Here is a 23,032-nt window from a genome sequence, read left to right as displayed (position 1 = left end):
ATGACTAATAGTCCTAGGACTACAAATCCATTGGATTATATATCCTATCTTAACTAATAGTTAAGTTTAAAATAATTAGTCCGTAGTTCAATTGTTTAACCAAATATCGGATTAATAATTTTATTGGACTATTAGTCCAATCCCAAGCTCATGTCCACCCAAACAAACATGACCATAAGGTATTAATAATACCAAGGTATTAGTAGTCTCAATCCCCTCTCTATAATCTCAAACAAACGGGGCCTAAACTATAATCCCACCTCTACCTTACCTACCATAACCGACTACCATCACCAATCCCTTGCGACGCTCTCCAATCAATGCTACCCTCAAATACTCTCCACTCATTCTATCATTCCCTCTCAATTTTTAATTTTTAATTTTTATTTTTTTTGGCGCTTGAGAAAATATATTGGGGTTGGGCAATAGAGGAAGGTGAGAAGGGACTTGTTGCAATTATCTGTTTGAATTTTTGAAATGCATTTTTTTTTCCTCAAATGATATATTTGGTTAAAAATAAATAAAATGCACTCATTATTTCATATGATTACCTTTTTTTTGACCAAAAAAAACATTCTTTTTAATATTTATATTTATCAAATTCGTTTAAGAGCATCCCTAATAGAACCCTTATATCTCATTCTTATCTATTTTAAGGGGTTTGATGGCCCTTATACACTTGCAGTAGCTCCCTTAAACACTCCTCTAAAATAGGAATTGCTGCAGTGCCTCCCTATTTGCAAGGATTCACTGTAGCACCCATATATATATATATATATATATTTTGCTTTGCTTTGTTTAGGGATTGTAGTACACATTTATGATTTTTATTTTTTTTTAAAATTTATAATGAAAAATTATATTTTAATATAATAGAGAAAAATATAAAATTTGTTAATAGAATAAAGAAATAATAGGGAGTCTGTTGAGAGAAGTAGATGAAAAAGTGATTCTTAAAATAGGAAATAAATTTTTTAATAATATTTTAGGGTAAAATATAAGTAATCTAGTGGGGATGCTCTAAATCTTACAGTAATTAGTTTTGATCTTTCATCTATTTTTAATTATATTTTGGGGGAATTACATGTTAGTGGGACAGAAAATTATTTTGTACACAAACATGAAGGGGTGCAATGCTTCTACAACTTTTCGCTTGTACCCTATCATAGAATTACTTACATCTTACATGTTTTTATAAAAAAAAAATTTCTATTCTATTGTACTATAATTTTCCCTTATTTCTTCTACTTACTATAGTTTTTATTTGATATTTTTATAAGTTTCTTTTGTATATATATACATAATAATAATAATAATAAAGTATGAGACACTCACCAATCAGTCATATTAATTAGGTTTATTTATCTACATGTTGTATTGATAAATTTATTATTATAAATTATTCATAAAAATAAAAAAGACTAATAAATTTAGGGTAAATTACATTTACCTCCCCTGAGATTTCTGACAAATACAGGGACCTCCCTTGTGTTTTAAATAATTATAGTAGCCTCCCCTACTTTACCTGACAATGACAAGATTCTCCTGTTCTGTCTATTTTGCACTAACGATGTTAGTATCCTATAAGAAATGACCATATTACCTTTGTTTTTGCCTGCAAAAAGAAGAAAAAGCCCTTTGTTGAAGCTAACATCGCTGCCCATGACTGACCAACACAACCATAAAATAAAATAAAATATTTTAAAATATTTATAATAAAAACTATATATTTAAAATAAAATAATTTTTTTAAAAAATTTTAATATTAAAAATAATAAAAAATACAACACATAAATGTATAATATATAATCCACATTAAAATAAATAAAACTATTTAAAATATTAATATTTACCCTAAAAAAATTAATTCAAAAAATTTCAAAATTTATAACTAATCAAACTTTTTCTTTTCAAAACTCATAACTCAAAATACGACTCCACACTCAAACGTGATTCTAAAAATAATTTTAAAAAATAATTTTTTTTTTAAATTTTTTCTTTTAAAATAGAGTTTTGGAAAAAATTTGGTTTTGAGTTTTGAAAAGAATTTTGAATTGAGTTTTGAGTTTGTGTTTGGTTATGAGTTTTTGAAAATAATTTTTAAATTGAGTTTTGAGTAAAAACATGTTCCGAAAAAATATATTTTTTTAGAAACATGTTTGGTTCTCTTTTAGAATCACAATTCTAATTAGAAATTTTCAAAAATCTTTTCAAAATTCATAGTCTTAACCAAATATACAACTCAAAACTCAATTCAAAAATTATTTTTAAAACTCATAACTAAACACAAACTTTAAAAAAAATACAAACTTATGTTAAATATATTTTTTAAATATTAAAAAATTATTTTAATTTTAAATATATAATTTTTATTTTAAATATATAGTTTTATTTTAAATATTTTATTTTATTTTATAAATATATTTTTAAATATTTTAATTTTTCTGTTATGTGTTTTGTTATGATTTGAGTGTAGAGTTTTGAAAATAGTGTGGAGTTTCGAGTTATGTGTTTGGTTATAAGGTTTGAAAATAATTTTTTAATTGAGTTTTGAGTTATGCGTTTAGTTACGATTTGAGTTTGAAGTTGTGTTTTGAGTTTAAAATATTAAAATTAAAAAATTAAAATATTTACAAAATGAAATAAAATATTTAAATAAAAATTATATTTTTAAAGTAAAAAATATATTTTTTTAAATATTTTCTGGTATGTGAGTTAATGAAAAATGGATCCCTCGATAATTTCCTCTCTACAACAGAACAACAGTCTGGGAAATTCTTGAACTGGGCCCTTGAGGGCATTATAGGCATTTTAGTGCTTATATTTGATGACATCAGCGGAGTTTGTTAGGTGTATAAACGGCTATCAAATTTTGGGAGAATCTTGATATTGTCAGGTGAAGTAGGGGAGATTACTGTAATTATTCAAACCACAAGAGAGATCATATATTTGTCAGAAATCTCAGGAGAGGTAAATGTGATTTACCCATAAATTTATCACTTAATAAATTTATTAATAAAATTTAATGAATAATAAATTTAAAAATAAAAATTAATGACAACCGTGTTGAGCGATCATTAGCATTAGTTTGAGCTCATTTCTTACAAAAATTATCTATTTCCTTTCTTTTAAAATAATAGTTTTTTTTTGTAAATTTTATTTTTTTTAATAACATAATTGTTGTATTTTAAAAATATAATTTTTAAAAATTATTCTTTGATAATATATATTTTTAAAAATATTAATTGTCATAATTATACTTTTGTGTTGGTAATAAATTTAAAATAAGAATATAATAAAAATTTATATTATTTTAGTCCTTATTTAAAAAAAATATATTTTTTAAAATAATAAAAAATAAAATAAAAAATTAACATTTAAAGACGGACGAAATATTTATTATAATAATGTAATTTTTAATCGGGCTTAATATATGTCTCTCTCGCTCTACAGGTTTTTAATTTCATTTGAATAGAAGGAGAAATATTAGTAGATAAATCGTACATTGAAGAGGAGGAGCATTGAAGAGGAGGAGAGACTCTGATTCTTTCTAGGGTTAGGGTTTTTGCGTCCCTTTTTTCATAGATCTGTTTCTTTGCTTGTTTGATTGATCTGGGAAATGGGTGCGGAAAGCGAGACAACCGAGTCGAGTTTGGGCGTTGGTAGTGGTGAAGAGGTAGTCACTCTTAACATTCGATGCTCCAATGGATCCAAATTCTCTGTTCGGACAAGCCTCCAGGCGACTGTTGAGGCGTTCAAAGCTCTTCTCGTTCAGAATTGCGACGTTCCGACTGATCAGCAGAGGTTGATTTGCAAAGGTCGGATCTTGAAGGACGATCAAATCCTAGCTAGCCATGGTTCGTTATCTTCTCTCTCTCTCTCTCTCTATATATATATATATATATGTGTGTGTGTGTGTTGGTTTTCATTGAGATCTCATAATACCCATCTTTTGTTTTTTTTTTTCAATTATGAAATGCATGTTGTAGACATTTGAGAGTGAGGCAGTGATGAGTAGATTTCATGGTGTTTATGACAAATTAAACCAGGCATTGGATGACATGCCTTATGAGAAGCTTGGGATCTCAGAAGAAGTGAAAGAGCAAGTAATGTTTTCTCCTTTTGTTCTTAATTGTATCTGTATTTCATAGTTATTGGGATTTGCACCTTCACAGATAGTAAAGTAGTTTCTTTTGTCTTTGTGAGTTCATAACCACCAATTTCAATTTTATTCCACTATTGTTAGTTTTCATATTATGTGCTCAACTTCATGGAATTAACTTGGCCTTGAAAGATAATCATTATGTTTGTGTTTGGTTGTGGAATTTGGGGGATTTAAAAAGGGAAAGGAAAAAAGTGTGTGAAACTATGTGAGATGTGTGTATATTTTTTTCACATTTCACCAACCTTTTCTATTTTCCTTTTCAAATCCTTTCTCAAATCCTCAACCAAGCATAAGGGTTCACACAGAAATGCTAATCAGGGTGGAGGAAAAATGCCCTCCTTGCTAACGTCAACGATTAGAGTATAACGGATCGCACACTTTGGAGATTAAAATGATAAAAAAAAATAATAGTAAATTAAAGATTGAGAATTAAAGTGTGACAGATGGTATACACTGGAATGTTGTGTAATTAACCCAAAATATTTGCTTTGTTTGAGATGGTTTTCATTTTTATTTTTCACCCGTACAATAATCTTAGAAAATTACCAGACACAACTTATCTGTTTTTTGGAACTTCAAACAGTTAAATGAAGATGGTTTTCTTCAGGCAAAAGCTTTTCAAAGAATTGGGTGTTTCCTGTAGAAGGTTGTTGGTTCTTCTTATTCTAGATGTTTGTCATAAAAAGTTCTAAAATACTTTCTTGATTCTATATTGCCCATTTTCTCAGGTTGAGCTAATGTGCATGCAACTCAAAAGAGCAAAGAGGAGGACTGATACCCAGGACATAGAACTAGCAATGGATATGATGGTTGTATTTTCTGAAAACGATGACCGGAATGCAGACAATGCAATACTAGAAAGGCGTGCTATAAAATTGGAGCTTCATACTATTGCAGACTGTTAGAATTTACCATCACCTACCACCACTACCACCTCACCTACTCCACTAAACCTAACCCACTACAACACTACCACTTCACCTACTCCACTAAACCTAACCCACTACACCACTATCACCATCCACTACACACCATCCACTACACCTACATCTATATAAGGAACCATTTGTAATAGACAGAATATGTATCAACACAACAATCAATAATACATAAATTTTTACATGGTATCAGAGCAAGGTTAAGAACCTGGTATTTTCACTTCACCGGCGGGCGGCAGCCTCGCCTTGGCCGCCCGCCGGACCTCTCATCTTCCAACTCTTTCTGCATGACTTCCATCACAGTGAAGGCACAAGCCCTGTTCAGATCAACCTTGCCAGTTTCAATCATCACCTTCAGCCTCACCCACTCCTTGAATTTCTCAATGCCCAACAAAAACTGCATGATGGACCCTTCGGAGAGGTTCTGAAATCTGCCCAGGAAGCAATAGTTTTGCCTCCATGGGTTGCTCTTGCTATTCGGTTGAGGCCCGGTGTCTGGGAATACATCCGAGTGAATATTAATGCCCTTGTTGTTGAGGAGTTGAGCGTCCCGGAGTATCTTCATTTCAAAGAAGAACTTGTTGAAGGACCTCGCAATGGCAACTTTGTTCTTGAGTTGGATTTCCTCAACAGGCACCTCTCTGCAAAAATGTTCCATGACAAGGAAAGCATGCTACCTCCATTATTTCCAACCCACAGGCTGCTCTCTCTCTCTTTTCTCTCTCTCTCTCTCTCGGTCTGAACAACCAACAATGCCGTCGCCGGAACTCCACGGCCACCGCCAAAAGAACCACCAACAGAGGCGGAGGCCGCCAGCGACGCCTCCGACACAATCACATCTCCGCCAACACCCGGCTTCACCGGCTGTAGCACTAGTTGAAGTTTGATCCAGCGATTGACTGGGTACCTCACCATTTTCCCCTGCAATGCGCTCTTCACATTCTTTGATCAAGTTGGTGAATCTCAAATCTCACTTGACCGATTTCTCTCTCTCTCTATGAGAGCCATGTTTGTTTAAAAGCAAAAAACACAAAAACAAGTGTGAGTGGATCTGACACTCCACTTCCTTTTCCTTTCCTCACCAAACCAGCTTTCACACTTGCACCCATGTGATTTTCTTTTATCTATTTCTTTTAATTTTTAATTCCTTCCCTTCTCCAATAAAATAATTCTTCCACAGAACTCCCACAGAGGCCTATATGTCACACACCCACCTTTCTTTTTATTATTTTATCACACAAGGGAGACAGCCCCATGTGAACCATTCACACGGTTTTCACTTCCCCAAACAAAAAAAATTAAATAAATAAATAAATAAATAAAATAAAATACCATAAAACAACAAAGCACAATACACTCATTTTATTCATATCGGGATCAACCTCGATCCACATTTTACACAAAAAAAAAAAAAAAAAAAAAAAAAAAAAATACACAAAACATCACAACCACAACAGCTTTGTTTTCTTTTCTGCAGCCGGCCACCAACCGACCTCACTTCTACGCCTATTCCGCCGGTCTTTTCTTCTTGCCTCCGTCCTGGGCGGTCCTTGACGGTGCTGCCTCCGTGCTTCCTCGGCCACCCAGCAAGTTGCCTCCTGCCTGCTCCTCCACTGCAGCATATGGCGGCCCTCCAAATCGGAACATCACGGTGGCCTTCCGCTTCAGCTCCTTATTTTCCGCCTTCAGCACACTTATCTCTGCTCGCGCATCCTTATACATGCGTTGGAGCAGAGCCAGTTGGGCGTTTAAATGCTGCACCTCATTTGCCCTACTCTGCAGCCGGTTCGACAAGTTTGTCACCGCAGTCATGGTTTCCACACATGACTTCAATGTATACTGATTGGCTTCCACATCCGACTGCACTGCCATTCTTTGCTCCACAGACCGCATCGGAAAGTTCAACGGAGCAAACTCCGGAGCGCTTGGTTGAGGTTCCAGTGCCACCGCACCAGTTCTCTCTCTCGTTGACTCGTTGAGGTCGGGAAAGAGGGTGAGCAGCCCGCGGGAAGACGAAGCCATTTTTCTGGGCTACAAAGTGTTCCACAGTTTCTCTCTCCGAAGAGGCAGAGTTTTTCAGAGAAGGGTTGGTTTCAGAGGTTTCAGAATGGTATGCCTCAGCCTCAGCCTTCGTCTTGGTTAAATAGCCAAGGCAGCCACGCGTATCGCGCGCCACTTGACGCCAGACGACAAACGGGCACGCCAACCAAGACACTCACGTGCCTCGCCATCATGTCCGGCACGTCTTTTGATGAAGTGGGCGCGCCTTTTGATGGAACGCCTTTTTATGGATTGGGCACGCCTTTTGATGGCACGCCTTTTTGAAAAATTGGGCACACCTTTTGAGGGTGCGATTTTTTATGGGTGCGATTTTTTATGGGTCCGACAAGACTCTGTAAACTGTCCCGACATTAATTCCGGTTAGTTTCTACAAGGGTCCGACAAGACTCTGTAAACTGTCCCGACATAGATTCCGGTTAGTTTCTACAAGGGTCCGACAAGACTCTGTAAACTGTCCCGACATTGATTCCGGTTAGCTCCTTCAAGGGTCCGACAAGACTCTGTAAACTGTCCCGACATTGATTCCGGTTAGTTTCTACAAGGGTCCAACAAGACTCCGTAAACTGTCACAACATTGTCTGCTACAACGGTCCGACATGACCCCATAAACTGTTTCTACAACGGTCCGACATGACCCCGTAAACTGTCTTCTACAACGGTCCGACATGACCCCATAAACTGTCTTCTACATCGGTCTGACACCACCATCCAGTGTCCTCTACCACGTTATGACACCCCCATACAGTGTCCTCTACAACGTTATGACACCACCATACAGTGTCCTCTACAACGTTATGACACCACCATACAGTGTCTCCTATCCTTTTTTTTCTGTATTTTCTTGTTTTGTTCCTCTCTTCAAACTCAAGTTGGTTAGTTTCTATCCTCCTTGAGTTTGCGGGGGGCTGTTAGAATTTACCATCACCTACCACCACTACCACCTCACCTACTCCACTAAACCTAACCCACTACAACACTACCACTTCACCTACTCCACTAAACCTAACCCACTACACCACTATCACCATCCACTACACACCATCCACTACACCTACATCTATATAAGGAACCATTTGTAATAGACAGAATATGTATCAACACAACAATCAATAATACATAAATTTTTACACAGACTTAAAGACAGAAACCATAGCTGTTAGAAAATTAGTTAACAAGAAGGGTGCCCATACTGTAGATAGCACCAAGAAAATTGTAGATCTTTTGGAAAAATTCATACACATTGCTGGGATAGAGGAAATATCTGTGCTTGATAATCCTGTGTCAAGAAGTTTAGAAAAGTGTCGGTCCTTGTTAATCCCAAATGAATTTCTCTGTCCAATAACTCTGGAGATAATGACAGATCCTGTTATTGTTGCAACTGGACAGGTAAAAATTGATTTATTTTTCTTTAAATTTGGCACTTCGTTGATCTAAAATTTTGGTTCTGAGTATCAATTTCATTTCTTATCATGGTCATCATAAAAACCCAACAATCAAAATGATTAAATGAAGAAAATTTCTTCAAGGAACTAAGTTGACCAAAAATATTAAACTTCTTTTAATATTTTAAGTATATTTAGGACATTGTTGTTTATGTTTGTGGTGTGGAGCTAATACACTTTTGCTGCCAATTTCGTAGACATACGAAAGAGAGAGCATACAGAAGTGGCTAAATTCAAATCACCGGACCTGCCCAAAGACCGGACAAAGCTTAGCACACATGTCTCTAGCACCAAACTTCGCTCTCCGCAACCTTATTCTGCAATGGTGTGAAAATAACAACTTTGAACTGCCCAGAAAGGATATTTATGATGGTTGTGACAACTCATCGATTGCACTCACAGAGGAAATATCGTCCTTGGTCCAAAATCTATCCTCGCGTGAGCTAGACATCCAGAGAGAAGCCATTGTGAAGATCCGCATGCTCTCCAAGGAAAATCCCGATAATAGAATTTTGCTAGCCAACATGGGAGCAATACCGCCTTTGATTAAATTCCTGTTGTACCCAGATTCCAAGATCCAGGAACACACAGTAACAACTTTGTTAAACTTGTCGCTTGATGAGGTGAACAAAAGACTCATAGCCAGAGAAGGAGCCATTCCCACTATCATTGAAATCTTGCAGAACGGGACAGATGAGGCTAGGGAGAACTCTGCTGCGACACTCTTTAGCCTGTCAATGCTCGATGAGAACAAGGTGATGATCGGTTGCTTAAATGGGATTCCTCCTCTAGTGGATCTCTTGAGGACTGGGACAATCAGAGGTAAAAAGGACGCTGCTACTGCACTTTTTAACTTGTCACTCAACATGCTTAACAAGTCCAGAGCCATTAAGGCGGGTATCGTACCACCATTACTTCATTTACTTGAAGATAAGAACTTGGGTATGGTGGATGAAGCACTCTCGATTTTGCTACTCCTGGCATCGCATCCTGAAGGACGAAATGAAATTGGAAAGCTAGCGCTTATTGAAACTCTAGTTGAAATTATAAGAGTTGGGACCCCCAAGAACAAGGAATGTGCTACGGCGGTTCTTCTTGAGTTGGGATTGAAGAATTCATCTTTCGTGTTGGCTGCGCTTCAGTATGGTGTGTATGACCATTTGGCGGAGATTGCAAGATGTGGGACAAGTAGAGCCCAGAGGAAAGCGAACTCCTTGTTACAACACATGAGTAAGTGTGAACATATTCCCAGGTTTGCAAACAAAAAATAATAAATAAATAAGTCATTATAATCCATTTAGCAAAATTTCACATCAATGTTCAGTACAGTTCTAGAAGTGCAGATACTGCCCAATGGAGCTTTGAGTATTGGATTGTTGAATTTTCTTCATGTACATGTTCTGAAATTGTAGAGAAACTATTGGTATGTGGGTTGTGTCATATTTTGATTCATCAGTTGTAGTAGTGACACTTCTTATATTGGAATCTTCATTAGCACCAAACTTGTAGGGGCAAGGGGTCAGTCAAGGGCAACACTCACATTTGAGCCTCGGGATCCTCTTTCTAGGGCTATAAATGAGTCATGTAGTATGTTGTTCAAGCTTCGTTGGCAAAACTTAATGAGTTTCAAAATAGACTCAAACTTAATTTGTTTACATAACAAAGTCTATCTTAAACAAGATTTTAACGAGCAAAATAAGAGGCAAACTCGACTAGTTTGTTTCCTTTTGCAGTCCGAACTCTTTTCCTATCCCCTCCACCTTCTCCTTTGCCCAAAAAATAAAATAACGATAGTAACAATAATAATGTTCTCTTAAATCAAGATATTGATTAGTCAGTTGGTGGATAGCTGGTAGTGGTCCTAAGAAGTGGAGGGTCTTCAATGGATGATGCGAAAGTGGACCTCTCAAATTTGTCACCGATTTCATAATCATCAGTTGGCATAACGTGGGGGGGCATTGATGACAGAAGATCACATTGCCCGACCAAGAAGATCATGTTTTGAGCTGTCATGGCAAACTAACCAGTCACCCCACACTAGCATCATCACAAAATTGGTCAAATAAGGCAGTTCAATCTATCCTATCTAAACCTGTTCGTTTAGGTGTTGTTTGATAACAAACTGAATTTCTTATTTTATATTATATTTTTATAAAATGAAAAATAGAAACATGTTTGCGGTGTGTATTTTATATTTTAAAACACATAAAAATAAAATAAAATCATGTTTAGTAATGTGTTAAAAGTTGTAGTTGGTAGTGAAAGCGACTGGAGGTAAGCAGGAGGAGGGGATTAGAGAGGGTAGAGGAAGGTGTTGGAAAACAATTAATTCAAAATTAAAGTAAGATCTAACTATCGGTTGAGGTGGGTTTTAGTGATTTTGTATTTTTTTAAGTGAGAAGATTGTAATATAAAAATAATGAGTCGAAACTATTGGATTGTAAATGAAAATTGTCTCATAAAGTAAATATCAATAAAATTGGGCTTAAATTTGGATGTAATCTTGGATTGGACTGGACCTACGCTTGTGAATTTGGACCTAGATTTGGACTTACTTTTGAGTTTGAGATAAGTTATATTGTGTTGGGCTTAGCATGAACATGTGTTTAAGAATTGGGCATAAATCAGGTTGTGATTTAACATTAGTATTCATTTTGTAACCCATCTAGTTGGTTTGTTCAACTATCATTATATACATATTTATTTGTATATTTTAAGAACATGAAAAGTTTAGACTTTTGTAACTCTCATTTTTTGATGATGGAGTTGATGGCCATATTAGTGACCATAGGTTTTCAATCTTTGTAAGTCTAGCCCTAATGGTTAAGAGTTGATAACCTTGGTTAATAGCATTTGATGGATCTATTAATGTATAACCTTCATGGCTAGGGATTCCCTTACTTGTATAAATGGAGACTTTTTCTCTCCAACTTAGTCGGATAATTTTGGAGAGATTTTAATAAAAAATGGAGATAGTGTTTTGAGATAAACAGTTAGAGATGTTTTTTTTTTACCAAATAAAATTTTTCTATCTTCTTTTGCTAGCCCCTTTTTTGGTTCTTGTTACAGAGAGTGCAACTATTGTTAAGTTCATCGAAACTATTCAGAAGGTGTTTCTGTATTAATTGGTTTCGACCGTCGTATCTTGAGAAACAAACGTTGACGTACCTTCAGTATCCATTAGAAGGCGGTGAATTTGTTTTAAAAAAATTGTCTAGTGCAAGTTTCAGTTTGATTCTTTTCTTATCATTTGTTCTTATTTTTTCAAAAATTTAGTTTACAAAGATGAGTTCTAATCCTTAGTTATCTATGTGTAATAATTTGTTCTATTAGTAATGTAATCTAATTTATTTCTATATTTTTAGTCGTGTATTTTATTTTGTATTTCATTCTTTAAAAATAAAAAAAAAAATATTTTGTCATTTATATTTAATTTATTTTATATATTTTTCATGTTTTGTTATGAAAAAAATACCAACATAAGGTAAGGGTGGACTACATAAGGTAAGGGTGGACTAGTTGGCTGTGGAAAGAGGGACAACCTTGGAGAGGGTGGGTGAGCGAAGAAAAAGAGATAGGAGTGCGGAAGAGAGAGAAAGAGAGAGAGAAAAGAGAGAGAGAGAGAAGATGAAGGACAAAATATATATGTATATATATATATATATATAATGTTTTATAATTATTTTTTAGGTTCTGCTAATAGCTTTCACCATTTTTCTTTAGCTCCCTATTCCAATGTCAAAAATTAAATTTTAAGAAATTTCTTTGGACACCTTTCTAACAATAAAAATTATTCTCAATCTCTTAAACTATAATCCCACCTCAACCTTGCCTACCATAACCAACTACCATCACCAATCCCTTGCGACGCTCTCCAATCATTTCCAACTCCTCAATGCTACCCTCAAATACTCTCCACTCATTCTATCATTCCCTCTCAATTTTTTTTTTTTTAAATTTTTTTTGGTGCTTGAGAAAATATATGGGGGTTGGGCAATAGAGGAAGGTGAGAAGGGACTTGTTGCAATTATCTGTTTGAATTTTTGAAATGCATTTTTTTTTCCTCAAATAATATATTTGGTTAAAAATAAATACAATGCACTCATTATTTCATATGATTACCTTTTTTTGACCAAAAAAAAACATTCTTTTTAATATTTATATTTATCAAATTCGTTTAAGAACATCCCTAAGAGCATTCTCAACAGATGTCTTATATCACCTCCTTACTCAAAATAAGGGATTTTGCTGTCAAAAAACACCCCCATAAGATCCCTTAACCCACCCCTCAAATAAAAGTGTTGCTACAATTGCTCCCCAAATGTAGGGGGCAATTGTTCACCCCCAAAAATATAAAATTATTTTTTATTCAACCTTGAGTATCTCAATCCCCAAAAATATAAAATATAAAATAATTAAAAAATAATATTTTATTAGAATAGAGAAAGAATAAGAAATTTGTTGGGGGAAATAGATGAAAAAATGATTCCTAAAATAGGAAATGAAAATTTTAATAATATTTTAGGGCAAATTCTTATTTTATTTCGTTTTGAAGGCACGCCTGGACGTCCCCCAGACATCCACTCGGTCGACCACCTGGTCATCCGGTCGCCTTTCACTGCAGAGAGGCTATCTTGCATGTTGTGCTCTTGCTTTTGTTTTTATTATTTTATTATCAAAAAAATATTTAAATTTAAAAGTAATAAAAAATATTATTTTAATAGAATAGAGAAAAAATAAGGAGTTTGTTGGGAGAAGTAAATGAAAAAGTAATTCTTAAAAATAGGGAATGAATTTTTTAATAATATTTTAAGATAAAATTTAGGGAGTCACTGTAGCACCCTTATATATTTATATATATATATATATATTTATTTATTTATTTGTTTTGTTTTGTTTAGGAATTGTAGTACACATTTATGATTTTTTTAATTTATAATAAAAAATTATATTTTAATATAATAGAGAAAAAATATAGAATTTGTTAATAGAATAGAGAAATAATAGGAAGTTTGTTGGGAGAAATAAATGAAAAAGTGATTCTTAAAATATGGAATGAATTTTTTAATAATATTTTAGGATAAAATATAAGTAATCTAGGGGATGCTCTAAATCTTACAATAATTAGTTTTGATCTTTTACCTATTTTTAATTATTTTTTGGGGGAATTACATGTTAGTGGGATAGAAAATTATTTTGTACACAAACATGAAGGGGTACAATGCTCCCACAACTCTTCACTTGTACCCTGTCATAGAATTACTTACACCTTACATGTTTTTATAATTTTTTTTTCTATTCCATTGTACTATAATTTTCCCTTATTTCTACTTACTATAGTTTTTATTTGATATTTTTATAAGTTTCTTTTGTATATATATACAGAATAATAAAAAAAAAAAGTATGAGACACTCACCAATCAGTTATATTAATTAGGTTTATTTATCTACATGTCGTATTGATAAATTTATTATTATAAATTATTCATAAAAATAAAAAAGACTAATAAATTTAGGGTAAATTACATTTACCTCCCATGAGGTTTTTGACAAATACAGGGACCTCCCTTGTGGTTTGAATAATTACAGTAACCTCCCCTACTTTACTTGACAATGACAAGATTCTCCCATTCTGTCTATTTTGCACAAACGACGTTATTATCTTATAGGAAATGACCATATTACCCTTTGTGTTTTGCTTGCAAAAAGATGAAAAAGCCCTTTGTTGAAGCTAACATCGCTGCGCGTGACTGACCAACACAACCATAAAATAAAATAAAATATTTATAATAAAAATTATACATTTAAAATAAAAAATAAAATTTTTAATATTTAAAATATTAAAAAATACAACACATAAATGTATGAAATATAATACACATTAAAATAAATAAAAATATTTGAATTGAGTTTTGAGTTTGTGTTTAGTTATGAGTTTTTGAAAGTAATTTTTGAATTGAGTTTTGAGTACAAACATGTTCCGAAAAAATATTTTTTTTCAGAAACATGTTTGGTTCTCTTTTAGAATCACAATTCCAATTAGAAATTTTCAAAAATCTTTTCAAAACTCAGTCTTAACCAAATATACAACTCAAAACTCAATTCAAAAATTATTTTTAAAATTCATAACCAAGCACAAACTTAAAAAAAAAAAATACAAACTTATGTTAAATATATTTTTTAAATATTAAAAAAATTATTTTTTATTTTAAATATATAGTTTTAATTTTAAATATTTTATTTTATTTTATAAATATATTTTAAATATTTAAAATTTTCTGTTATGTGTTTTGCTATTATTTGAGTGTAGAGTTTTGAAAATAGTGTGGAGTTTCGAGTTATGTGTTTGGTTATGAGGTTTGAAAATAATTTTTGAATTGAGTTTTGAGTTATGCGTTTGGTTACGATTTGAGTGTGAAGTTGTGATTTGAGTTTAAAATATTAAAATTAAAATATTAAAATATTTACAAAATGAAATAAAATATTTAAATAAAAGTTATATATTCAAACTAAAGAAATATTTTTTTTAAAAACATTTTCTAGTATATGAGTTCATGAAAAATAGATCCCTTGATAATTTCTTCTTTACAACAAAAGAACAGTCTGAGAAATTCTTGAATTGGGCACTTGAGGGCATTATGGGCATTTTAGTGTTTATATTTGATGACATCAAGAGGGTCTGTTAGGTTTATAAATGGCTATCAAATTTTGGAGAAATCTTGGCATTATCAAGTAAAGTAAGAGAAATTACTGTAATTATTCAAACTATAAGAGAAGTCCCTATATTTGTCAGAAATATCAAGAAAGGTAAATATAATTTACCCATAAATTTATCACTTAATAAATTTATTAGTAAAATTTAATGAATAATAAATTTAAAAATAAAAATTAATGACAACAGTGTTGAACGATCATTAGCATTAGTTTGAGCTCATTTCTTCCAAAAATTATCTATTTCCTTTGTCTTAAAATAATAGTTTTTTTTGTAATTTTTTTTAATAATATAATTATTATATTTTAAAAATATTAATTTTTAAAAATTATTCTTTTATAATATATTTTTTTAAAAATATTAATTATCATAATTATACTTTTTATATTGTTAATAAATTTAAAATAAGAATAAAATAAAAATTTATATTATTTTAGTCTTTATTTTTTTTAAAAAAAATTAATATTTTAAAATAATAAAAAAATTAATATTTAAAGACGGACGAAATATTTATTATAATAATGTAATTTTTATGGGCTTAATATATGTCTCTCTCGCTCTACAGGTTTTTAATTTCATTTGAATAGAAGGAGAAATATTAGTAGATAAATCGTGCATTGAAGAGGAGGAGCATTGAAGAGGAGGAGAGACTCTGATTCTTTCTAGGGTTAGGGTTTTTGCATCCCTTTTTTCATAGATCTGTTTCTTTGCTTGTTTGATTGATCTGGGAAATGGGTGCGGAAAGCGAGACAGCCGAGTCGAGCTTGGGCGTTGGTAGTGGTGAAGAAGTAGTCACTCTTAACATTCGATGCTCCAATGGATCCAAATTCTCTGTTCGGACAAGCCTCCAGGCGACTGTTGAGGCGTTCAAAGCTCTTCTTGTTCAGAACTGCGACGTTCCGGCTGATCAGCAGAGGTTGATTTACAAAGGTCGGATCTTGAAGGACGATCAAATCCTAGCTAGCTATGGTTCGTTATCTTCTCTCTCTCTCTCTCTCTCTCTGTTTTTTTATTTTATTTTATTTTTTTATGGACTATCATGGTGATTTTCTTTTTGGGTGAATTTTATTTTTACGTCGTTTTGGGTTTAGGTTGTGATAATTGTCGTGTTGTGAAATATTTTGATTTTGATCTTGGTTTTGTTACTGATTAAGATTGGCAATTTATAGTCACTTATCCATAGCAATTTAGTTGAGGAGATTTCAGGAGTGAAAACTCTGTGCTTGTCATGTTTTGAAGTGCTAGTTTTGTCATAGCATATGAAAGTCTTCCTACTGTTACTGTTGCGCTGTCATATGTTTCCTGAATGTGTTGGAGGGTTTCACGTGAATTTAATGTGGATTCTTCCTTCACCAATTTTATCATTATGTTGTTACCAAACAACCAGGAGACATGAAATTATTAAATTTGAAACACCTGTTGTTTGTCAATAAATAAATCCAATGGTAGGTAACTGATATTCTCCTAAACGTAATAACACTGCAAATGTGATTTCTAGGCCAATATTTTTTTTAATCGAACAATAAAGTAGTGCAGAATCAAAGGATAGCCATAATAAAGTCATGGGTCGGATATGGACAAGGGACATAAATACAAGGAAAATGCCAATGTATAGCAATCTTAAAAAAATAAAGGCACGGACAGAACAACGTATAATTGTTTGTGTATTTTTACTCGTCATTATACACTATTCATTTGTCACTTTTGACAAAAAATAATTCCTTGGGAACGAAGAGAGAAGGCGCGCCAATAAGGATGTCAAACATACATCAGATAATTGCGTTGGCAATTGTAATGCCTCAATTAAGAGGACTTAAAATTCACTAGGTAACTAAGAAAACAAAAACATTAAATAAGAGAAGAGAAATATATTTGATAGAAAAATTACTACAAATAGCTTCCGTTTAGTGAATGGAGCATTACAGTGTCCTGAATATGGAAAGGAGTCCTAAATGAATCCTATGAATGCATCCACGGGGCCTCACACAAAGGGGTACGACATGGTGGAGAGGCATTTGAACTAAGGGCATAAACTAAGATAGAATCATTGTTGTGCATTGTTGTGTTGAAGTACAACTTTTGATGACATTCGGTTGTGTGAATTACCACTTACATTGTGTTTTGTAATTGAGGTGATTTTATATTGGAATCAATTGCTTTTAAATGGCTAAGAATATTATTTTTTGCTTTCAAACCTTTTTCCACCTTGTACAGTCTTCATATTCTAGAGATTGTAAAAAACCAACCTTCCTGAAAATGGTTTGAGTTTTCTCTTTTGTTCGGAAATGTTAACTATGCTAAAGCTGATGGTTGGGTACTCTTAGTTTGTCATGGTTGTGATGCTTCATTGCTGAATTACGTAGCTAATAAAATGATTGTAACATATCATTACTAAGTTACTTATTTACCCTATTCATAAAGGTTCCGTGTGTGATCTCTGTGTTCAATCATATCAGCGCCCTCATCTTGGATGTCAATATGCTTAAATCGTTTTCTTTTTGTGATTTTTTCTTTCTGAAGTTGATCTTTTCTTTTCTATTTTTTTGTGGCCCTGAAGGTTTACAGGCAGATCACACTGTTCATATGGTGCGTGGTTTTGCTCCAGCTGCATCAACACCTGCTGCTGCTGCCAATGTTGGCAATCCCAATCCCACTCCAGGTGTTGCACAGGCTGTTAGTTCAAACGAAGGTGGTGGCTTTGGAGCTGCTGGTCTTGGGCCATCTCTATTTCCTGGGCTTGGTTTCAATGCTCTAGGAGGCTCTGGAGCATCTGGTGTACTTGGAGCTGGGCTTCCTGAGTTTGAACAAGTGCAGCAACAATTGACTCAGAATCCCAACATGATGAGAGAAATAATGAACATGCCAGCCATTCAGAGCCTAATGAATAACCCTGACCTGATGCGCAACATGATCATGAGCAACCCTCAAATGCGCGAGATCATTGACCGAAATCCTGAACTTGCTCATGTTCTCAATGATCCTGGCATCCTTCGGCAGACATTAGAAGCGGCAAGGAACCCTGAGCTTATGCGGGAGATGATGCGAAATACTGACAGGGCAATGAGTAACATTGAATCTTCTCCTGAGGGATTCAACATGCTCAGACGAATGTATGAAAATGTTCAGGAACCGTTCCTCAATGCTACAACAATGGCTGGAAGCACTGGAAATGATGTGGGGTCAAACCCATTTGCGGCTCTTTTGGGTAATCAAGGTGCTGGAGCCCAAACCAGAGATGGATCAAACAATACTTCAACCACTGGGTCTGAAGCAACTACAGGGTCTGCTGTTCCAAATGCCAATCCACTTCCTAACCCTTGGAGTGGTACTGGTGGTAAGCTTCTACTGTTTTTTTCTTCTCTCTTTGTAATTTTATTATGTAACAGTTCCATTTTTTTTTTTTTTTTTGGAAAAAAAAGAGAGTAAGGACCATATGCTTATTATTCTTGAGATATTTTAACTATAGGCATTCCCATACATTAGCAGTTTGTGGCCATGCAAACCTAGGAAAAATAGATCGAATATCAGGCCCATTAGATTTAGCTTGGGAAATACTGAATTTTTTGTGGCAATGAATGCGTACGATATTTCAACAATAGGATGCACAGTGCCTGTACATTATCAGTCTTTGTTGATGCATACTTGAAAAATGGATCTGGAATATCATTTCCATGGGTTCAGCTTGGTAGATACTGAAACTGATAAATGTATTGCTTGTTGTACAGTATAAAATAAATAAAAAGAAGTTGCCCAACCCCATACACACCCACCCACTGGCAAACACGGGGAAACCAAGTGCTACAATGTTGTATTTGTCTTTCATGCCTTTGACTGAAATATTTTATGTGCTTCGAGAGTTTTACTCATGATTGCAATAGTCCATAAAGAACAAGTACTTGAGGAAATAAGTCTCTGAAGTACAGTTTGACATAGCAATTTGTCAAATCAAAATTGCATTTGAAGTTTCCTCTTTTAATCCACGTGAGTAATTTGTTTAGAAGAAGTAGTGATTTTTTTTTTTTCCCTTCCCTTTTATACTATTTTCCTTACCATCAATTTATCTGTGAATGTTACTTCAAACTTTTCTCGGTGATTGTTCTTCTATAATTGTGAATTCTAAGGAGGTCCCCAAGCAAACACTACTGCAAGGTCAAATCCTACTGCGGATGCCAGGCCACCAGGGATTGGTGGGTTAGGAGGGCTTGGTCTTCCAGATTTGGAGCGCATGCTTGGCGTGCCAGACCCCTCTGCAATGAATCAGCTCTTGCAGAATCCAGCTGTGTCCCAAATGATGCAAAGCCTACTATCCAACCCCCAGTACATGAATCAGGTACGAGCAAAGATCACATTAGTTGAAGAGGTGGTCAGATGTATTTTGAATGTCATTTCTCGAACTGTAGTTTCTTGGCCTGAATCCGCAACTCCGGAGTATGCTCGACTTGAACCCTCAGCTAAGAGAAATGTTGCAAAACCCAGAAGTTCTTAGGCAGTTAACATCACCTGAGACGATGCAGGTAAGTTGCTTTAGATGGTAGTAGAGTGATGATCTATACTTGTTCCTTTTCTTTAACCTAAAATTTTATTTTTGCAGCAAATGTTGGCTGTACAGCAGGCTCTTTCATCTCAGCTTAATAGGCAACAATCAACTCCGTAAGTGAGGATACATCACTCAGTTAACTTGTGGCTGAAACTTGAATTATGATTATTCTTGTTTGGCTGAAACTAGGCAAATCATTTAAATCTTAGTTCAAGGGAACAATGAGTGTGTGAATGTTCCATGAGATCAGAACCAAGCCATTGTGCATGACACTTGATGTTCATGGTGCTCTTGTATGGCAATTGAAAATGAAGTGGTTTATGGTTTTTTTGTACATAACTTTTTTGGGACTTTTTTGTCTTTCCTTTACTTGGACAAAGGCTTCTTTTTATCTAAATATGTTTTTATGTATATATAGAAGTGTACTGTACATAAGTATGTGCCGATACAGAAATGATACTCAATATGTATTGTCTGATACTGTACATAAGTATCATCTGATATAACGTTATGTATTGAGTATCATTTCTGTAATCAGCTGATAGGCCAGAGATACTTATGTATAGTCAAACACTTCTATATGTTTATGCAGTCGGACATACAAACTTATTTGGATTAGTAGAAGCCTTTGTCAAAGTAAGGAGAAGACAAAAGTTCCATAAAAATGATGTACATAAGTATTTTTTTTTATCGGTAATGATGTACATAAGTATTGACTGTACTCCTGATAAATTGGCCTTTATGTACTGATACGCATTGTTTGTTGCTCTCTTTCTTTTTCCTCATTGATGCTTGGCTTAGGTGTTTTTGTTGTTTTATGTTATATATCATATTCATATTCATATATAAGATATGAACAATTGTAGTTGAGTAGTTTTATTTGTAATTTTGTAGATTATTTATATTATATATGTATAGATTTACAAATTACAATCATGTGGGTGTAGGTGTGTTTGTGATTAGGATAAGAAGTGAGGGTGCCAGTTCTAATTATGTTTGTAATAATTGCTTACTAAATGAAATTTTTGTATTTTTAGCCTTGAAAATAGCATAAAAGTCAATGATATTTTACAAAACATGTTTTAGGTGCCACGGTGTTGATTAAAAAGCATTGTGCCACATGTTTGGTTGCATTGCCATATTCGTATCATATTTGTATCACGTATCTGTATATGTGCTTCATGGTTGGTAGTTCTACCATACTTATATATGTTGAATGAAACCATCGGCTCCAAGCTTGTTTGAGTGATGTTTTTTTTTTTTTGTGGTGTGTATATAATTGAAAGTAGCAAATATATATATATATATATATATTCACAAACATGTATACACACATCAAAGGATTGGTCTTTTCTGTAACTGATTTCATGCGTTGACTGTATATTGTAGTTGAAGATTTGAGAACCTGATTCTTGGGGGGGAAAAGACAAGGGATTGACCTTCCAATGGGGTCGTTTTAGACATTTTGATTATTTAAGTTGATGTCAATACCTCCAGATGGTGGGAGTTTGGCTGGCTAGATATTGGTTTCTCACTAGGGTAGGGTATCCCAGGAAGCATCATAAAGAACAATTTATGGATATAGGCATTGATCATGGCTTGCAACTTTCAGTTGGTAGCATATTTTTCTTTTTTCCACTTCTCTGTTCTTTTTTCTTTATCTTTTTCTTTTTAATTTTTAGCAAAATATCATGTGTTAATGACTCAACTGACCAACCCTTATTGGATCATTGAGTGCATATACTTACTGCACATTGTTTTGTTGTTATGGGGTGATCATGACATGTGTTCAATGTTAACTACTCTTGACTGAAGATTTTTGTTTATTTCTTCAGAAACCACAGTTCAAGATGAACAATGGAGTGTTGGATATGATATTTTTTTTTTAGCAACACATGTAGGTGGTTTCTAGAGCAGTTATTTTCCTTCGGGGTTTCTCATAGCTGGGTTACAAGTGCATTAAATATGCAGGGTGTGCAATGAACATACAAACTATTAGGAGGTCTAATCCCGTTTTTATTTCAATATCTGTTCATATCTGTGTTTTTGTTTTTGTGTTCGCTTGCATGCATTTGTTTTGACCTTTTTACCACTTTGAGCTTAATTTAAAACAGGAGAATATTTAGATTTAAATGAAAAGGGTAGCACTAGGTAAAAACAATGGATTGATTAGTTTGTATCAAACATGTCCTGTGATTAACTCTGGTTCTTGTTGGCATTAATGCTAGTGATGCATGGTATTCCTGCAATCTTTGACATCTTCTGTTATCCGTGTTGCTTATCCTGTGCTTTTTTTTTGCAGAGAAACAGCTCAGACTGGTGGGACTCCTGGTATCTGAGCAACTTATTGAAAATTGATTTCTTTTGATATATCTGTCCATATTTCCTTTCAATGCAAGCTTCCATTAATATTGCTGCAAATTTCAGGAGCACAAAACAATATGGGACTGGAGTTGTTGATGAATGTGTTTGGTGGACTCGGAGCTGGGGGCTTAAATCTTCCAAATACACCTGATGGTAAGAATTTCATCGCATTTCTATGTAAAGTTTTTCTGATAAGCTTGCCTTTTAGCCTTTTGCTGAAAGCAAATATGCCTTTGTTTTTTATAGTGCCTCCAGAAGAGCTTTATGCTACTCAACTGTCACAGCTTCAAGAAATGGGTTTCTTTGATACCCAAGAGAATATTAGGGCATTACGGGCCACCTCAGGAAATGTTCATGCTGCTGTGGAGCGACTTTTAGGGAACCCTGGCCCGTAGTCAGTACACCTATTTTGAAATTTAATCAAAGATTCAGTTGGGCATGTAAAAGTTATCGATTTGGACCAGTGTCTCATAAAAGACAAGATGTGTTGGCACTTTCAATTCCATTTTGGGCTGTGTGAATAAGAAAGTACACACTTCCATGGTAAGAGGTGAACTTGGTGGACAAAGGCTTTTTCTTTACCAGGCAGTTACATGCCCTCTCTCTCTCTCCCTCCCTCCCTCGCTCTCTCTGCCAGTGCGCTGATGTACATACACATTTAAGTAATTCTTCTGTGAAATATTTTCAGATTTTATGGATATTGAAGGATGTTGTGATGCAATTCTTGCCCTGTTCCATTTTGATATTTAGTTGAACAGCATTTGTTTTGGGAAGTTCATGGTTTTTGTTTGGAGTTCAGATTACTATCAACAG

The 23,032-nt window shown here is 34.0% G+C and overlaps 2 protein-coding genes across 5 annotated transcripts; both read left to right on the top strand.

The window, feature by feature from the left end:
* Positions 1-3,433: 3,433 nt before the first annotated feature.
* On the top strand, positions 3,434-10,108 carry LOC145819847 (U-box domain-containing protein 15-like). The gene is made up of 5 exons (XM_082913760.1): positions 3,434-3,857; positions 3,990-4,106; positions 4,894-5,065; positions 8,297-8,550; positions 8,804-10,108. The coding sequence occupies exons 1-5, from the start codon at positions 3,855-3,857 to the stop codon at positions 9,875-9,877; spliced, it is 1,620 nt and encodes a 539-aa protein (XP_082769886.1). The 5' UTR covers positions 3,434-3,854; the 3' UTR covers positions 9,878-10,108.
* Positions 10,109-15,838: 5,730 nt separating this feature from the next.
* On the top strand, positions 15,839-22,940 carry LOC114300992 (ubiquitin domain-containing protein DSK2b). Of its 4 annotated transcripts, none has more exons than XM_082913758.1 (8): positions 15,839-16,287; positions 17,876-18,652; positions 19,440-19,648; positions 19,719-19,832; positions 19,910-19,968; positions 22,158-22,174; positions 22,283-22,372; positions 22,466-22,940. In XM_082913758.1, exons 1-8 carry the CDS (start codon positions 16,050-16,052, stop codon positions 22,612-22,614), a joined length of 1,653 nt encoding a protein of 550 aa, XP_082769884.1. In that variant the 5' UTR covers positions 15,839-16,049; the 3' UTR covers positions 22,615-22,940. The 4 variants fall into 4 exon arrangements, with proteins under 4 accessions (XP_082769884.1, XP_082769882.1, XP_082769885.1 ...); XM_082913756.1 differs by having other exon boundaries at positions 22,158-22,186; XM_082913759.1 differs by having other exon boundaries at positions 15,864-16,287; positions 19,443-19,648.
* The last annotated feature ends 92 nt before the right edge of the window (positions 22,941-23,032 follow it).

The sequence above is a fragment of the Camellia sinensis genome, chromosome 2, assembly GCF_055761805.1.
Source record: "Camellia sinensis isolate YWXY chromosome 2, ASM5576180v1, whole genome shotgun sequence".
NCBI lineage: Eukaryota > Viridiplantae > Streptophyta > Magnoliopsida > Ericales > Theaceae > Camellia > Camellia sinensis.
The sequence above is the reverse complement of the archived record's forward strand: the minus strand, read 5'-3'. Positions and strand labels throughout refer to the sequence as shown.

Excerpts from the sequence above, each read along its gene's own strand:
- LOC145819847 (XM_082913760.1), top strand. Across the intron at positions 5,066-8,296 it reads GCTTCATACTATTGCAGACT|ACTTAAAGACAGAAACCATA; the intron begins GTTAGAATTTAC and ends ATTTTTACACAG. Across the intron at positions 8,551-8,803 it reads TTATTGTTGCAACTGGACAG|ACATACGAAAGAGAGAGCAT; the intron begins GTAAAAATTGAT and ends CCAATTTCGTAG.
- LOC114300992 (XM_082913756.1), top strand. The coding sequence starts at position 16,050 with ATGGGTGCGGAAAGCGAGACAGCCGAGTCGAGCTTGGGCGTTGGTAGT. Across the intron at positions 19,833-19,909 it reads CATCACCTGAGACGATGCAG|CAAATGTTGGCTGTACAGCA; the intron begins GTAAGTTGCTTT and ends TTATTTTTGCAG. Across the intron at positions 22,187-22,282 it reads TCAGACTGGTGGGACTCCTG|GAGCACAAAACAATATGGGA; the intron begins GTATCTGAGCAA and ends TGCAAATTTCAG.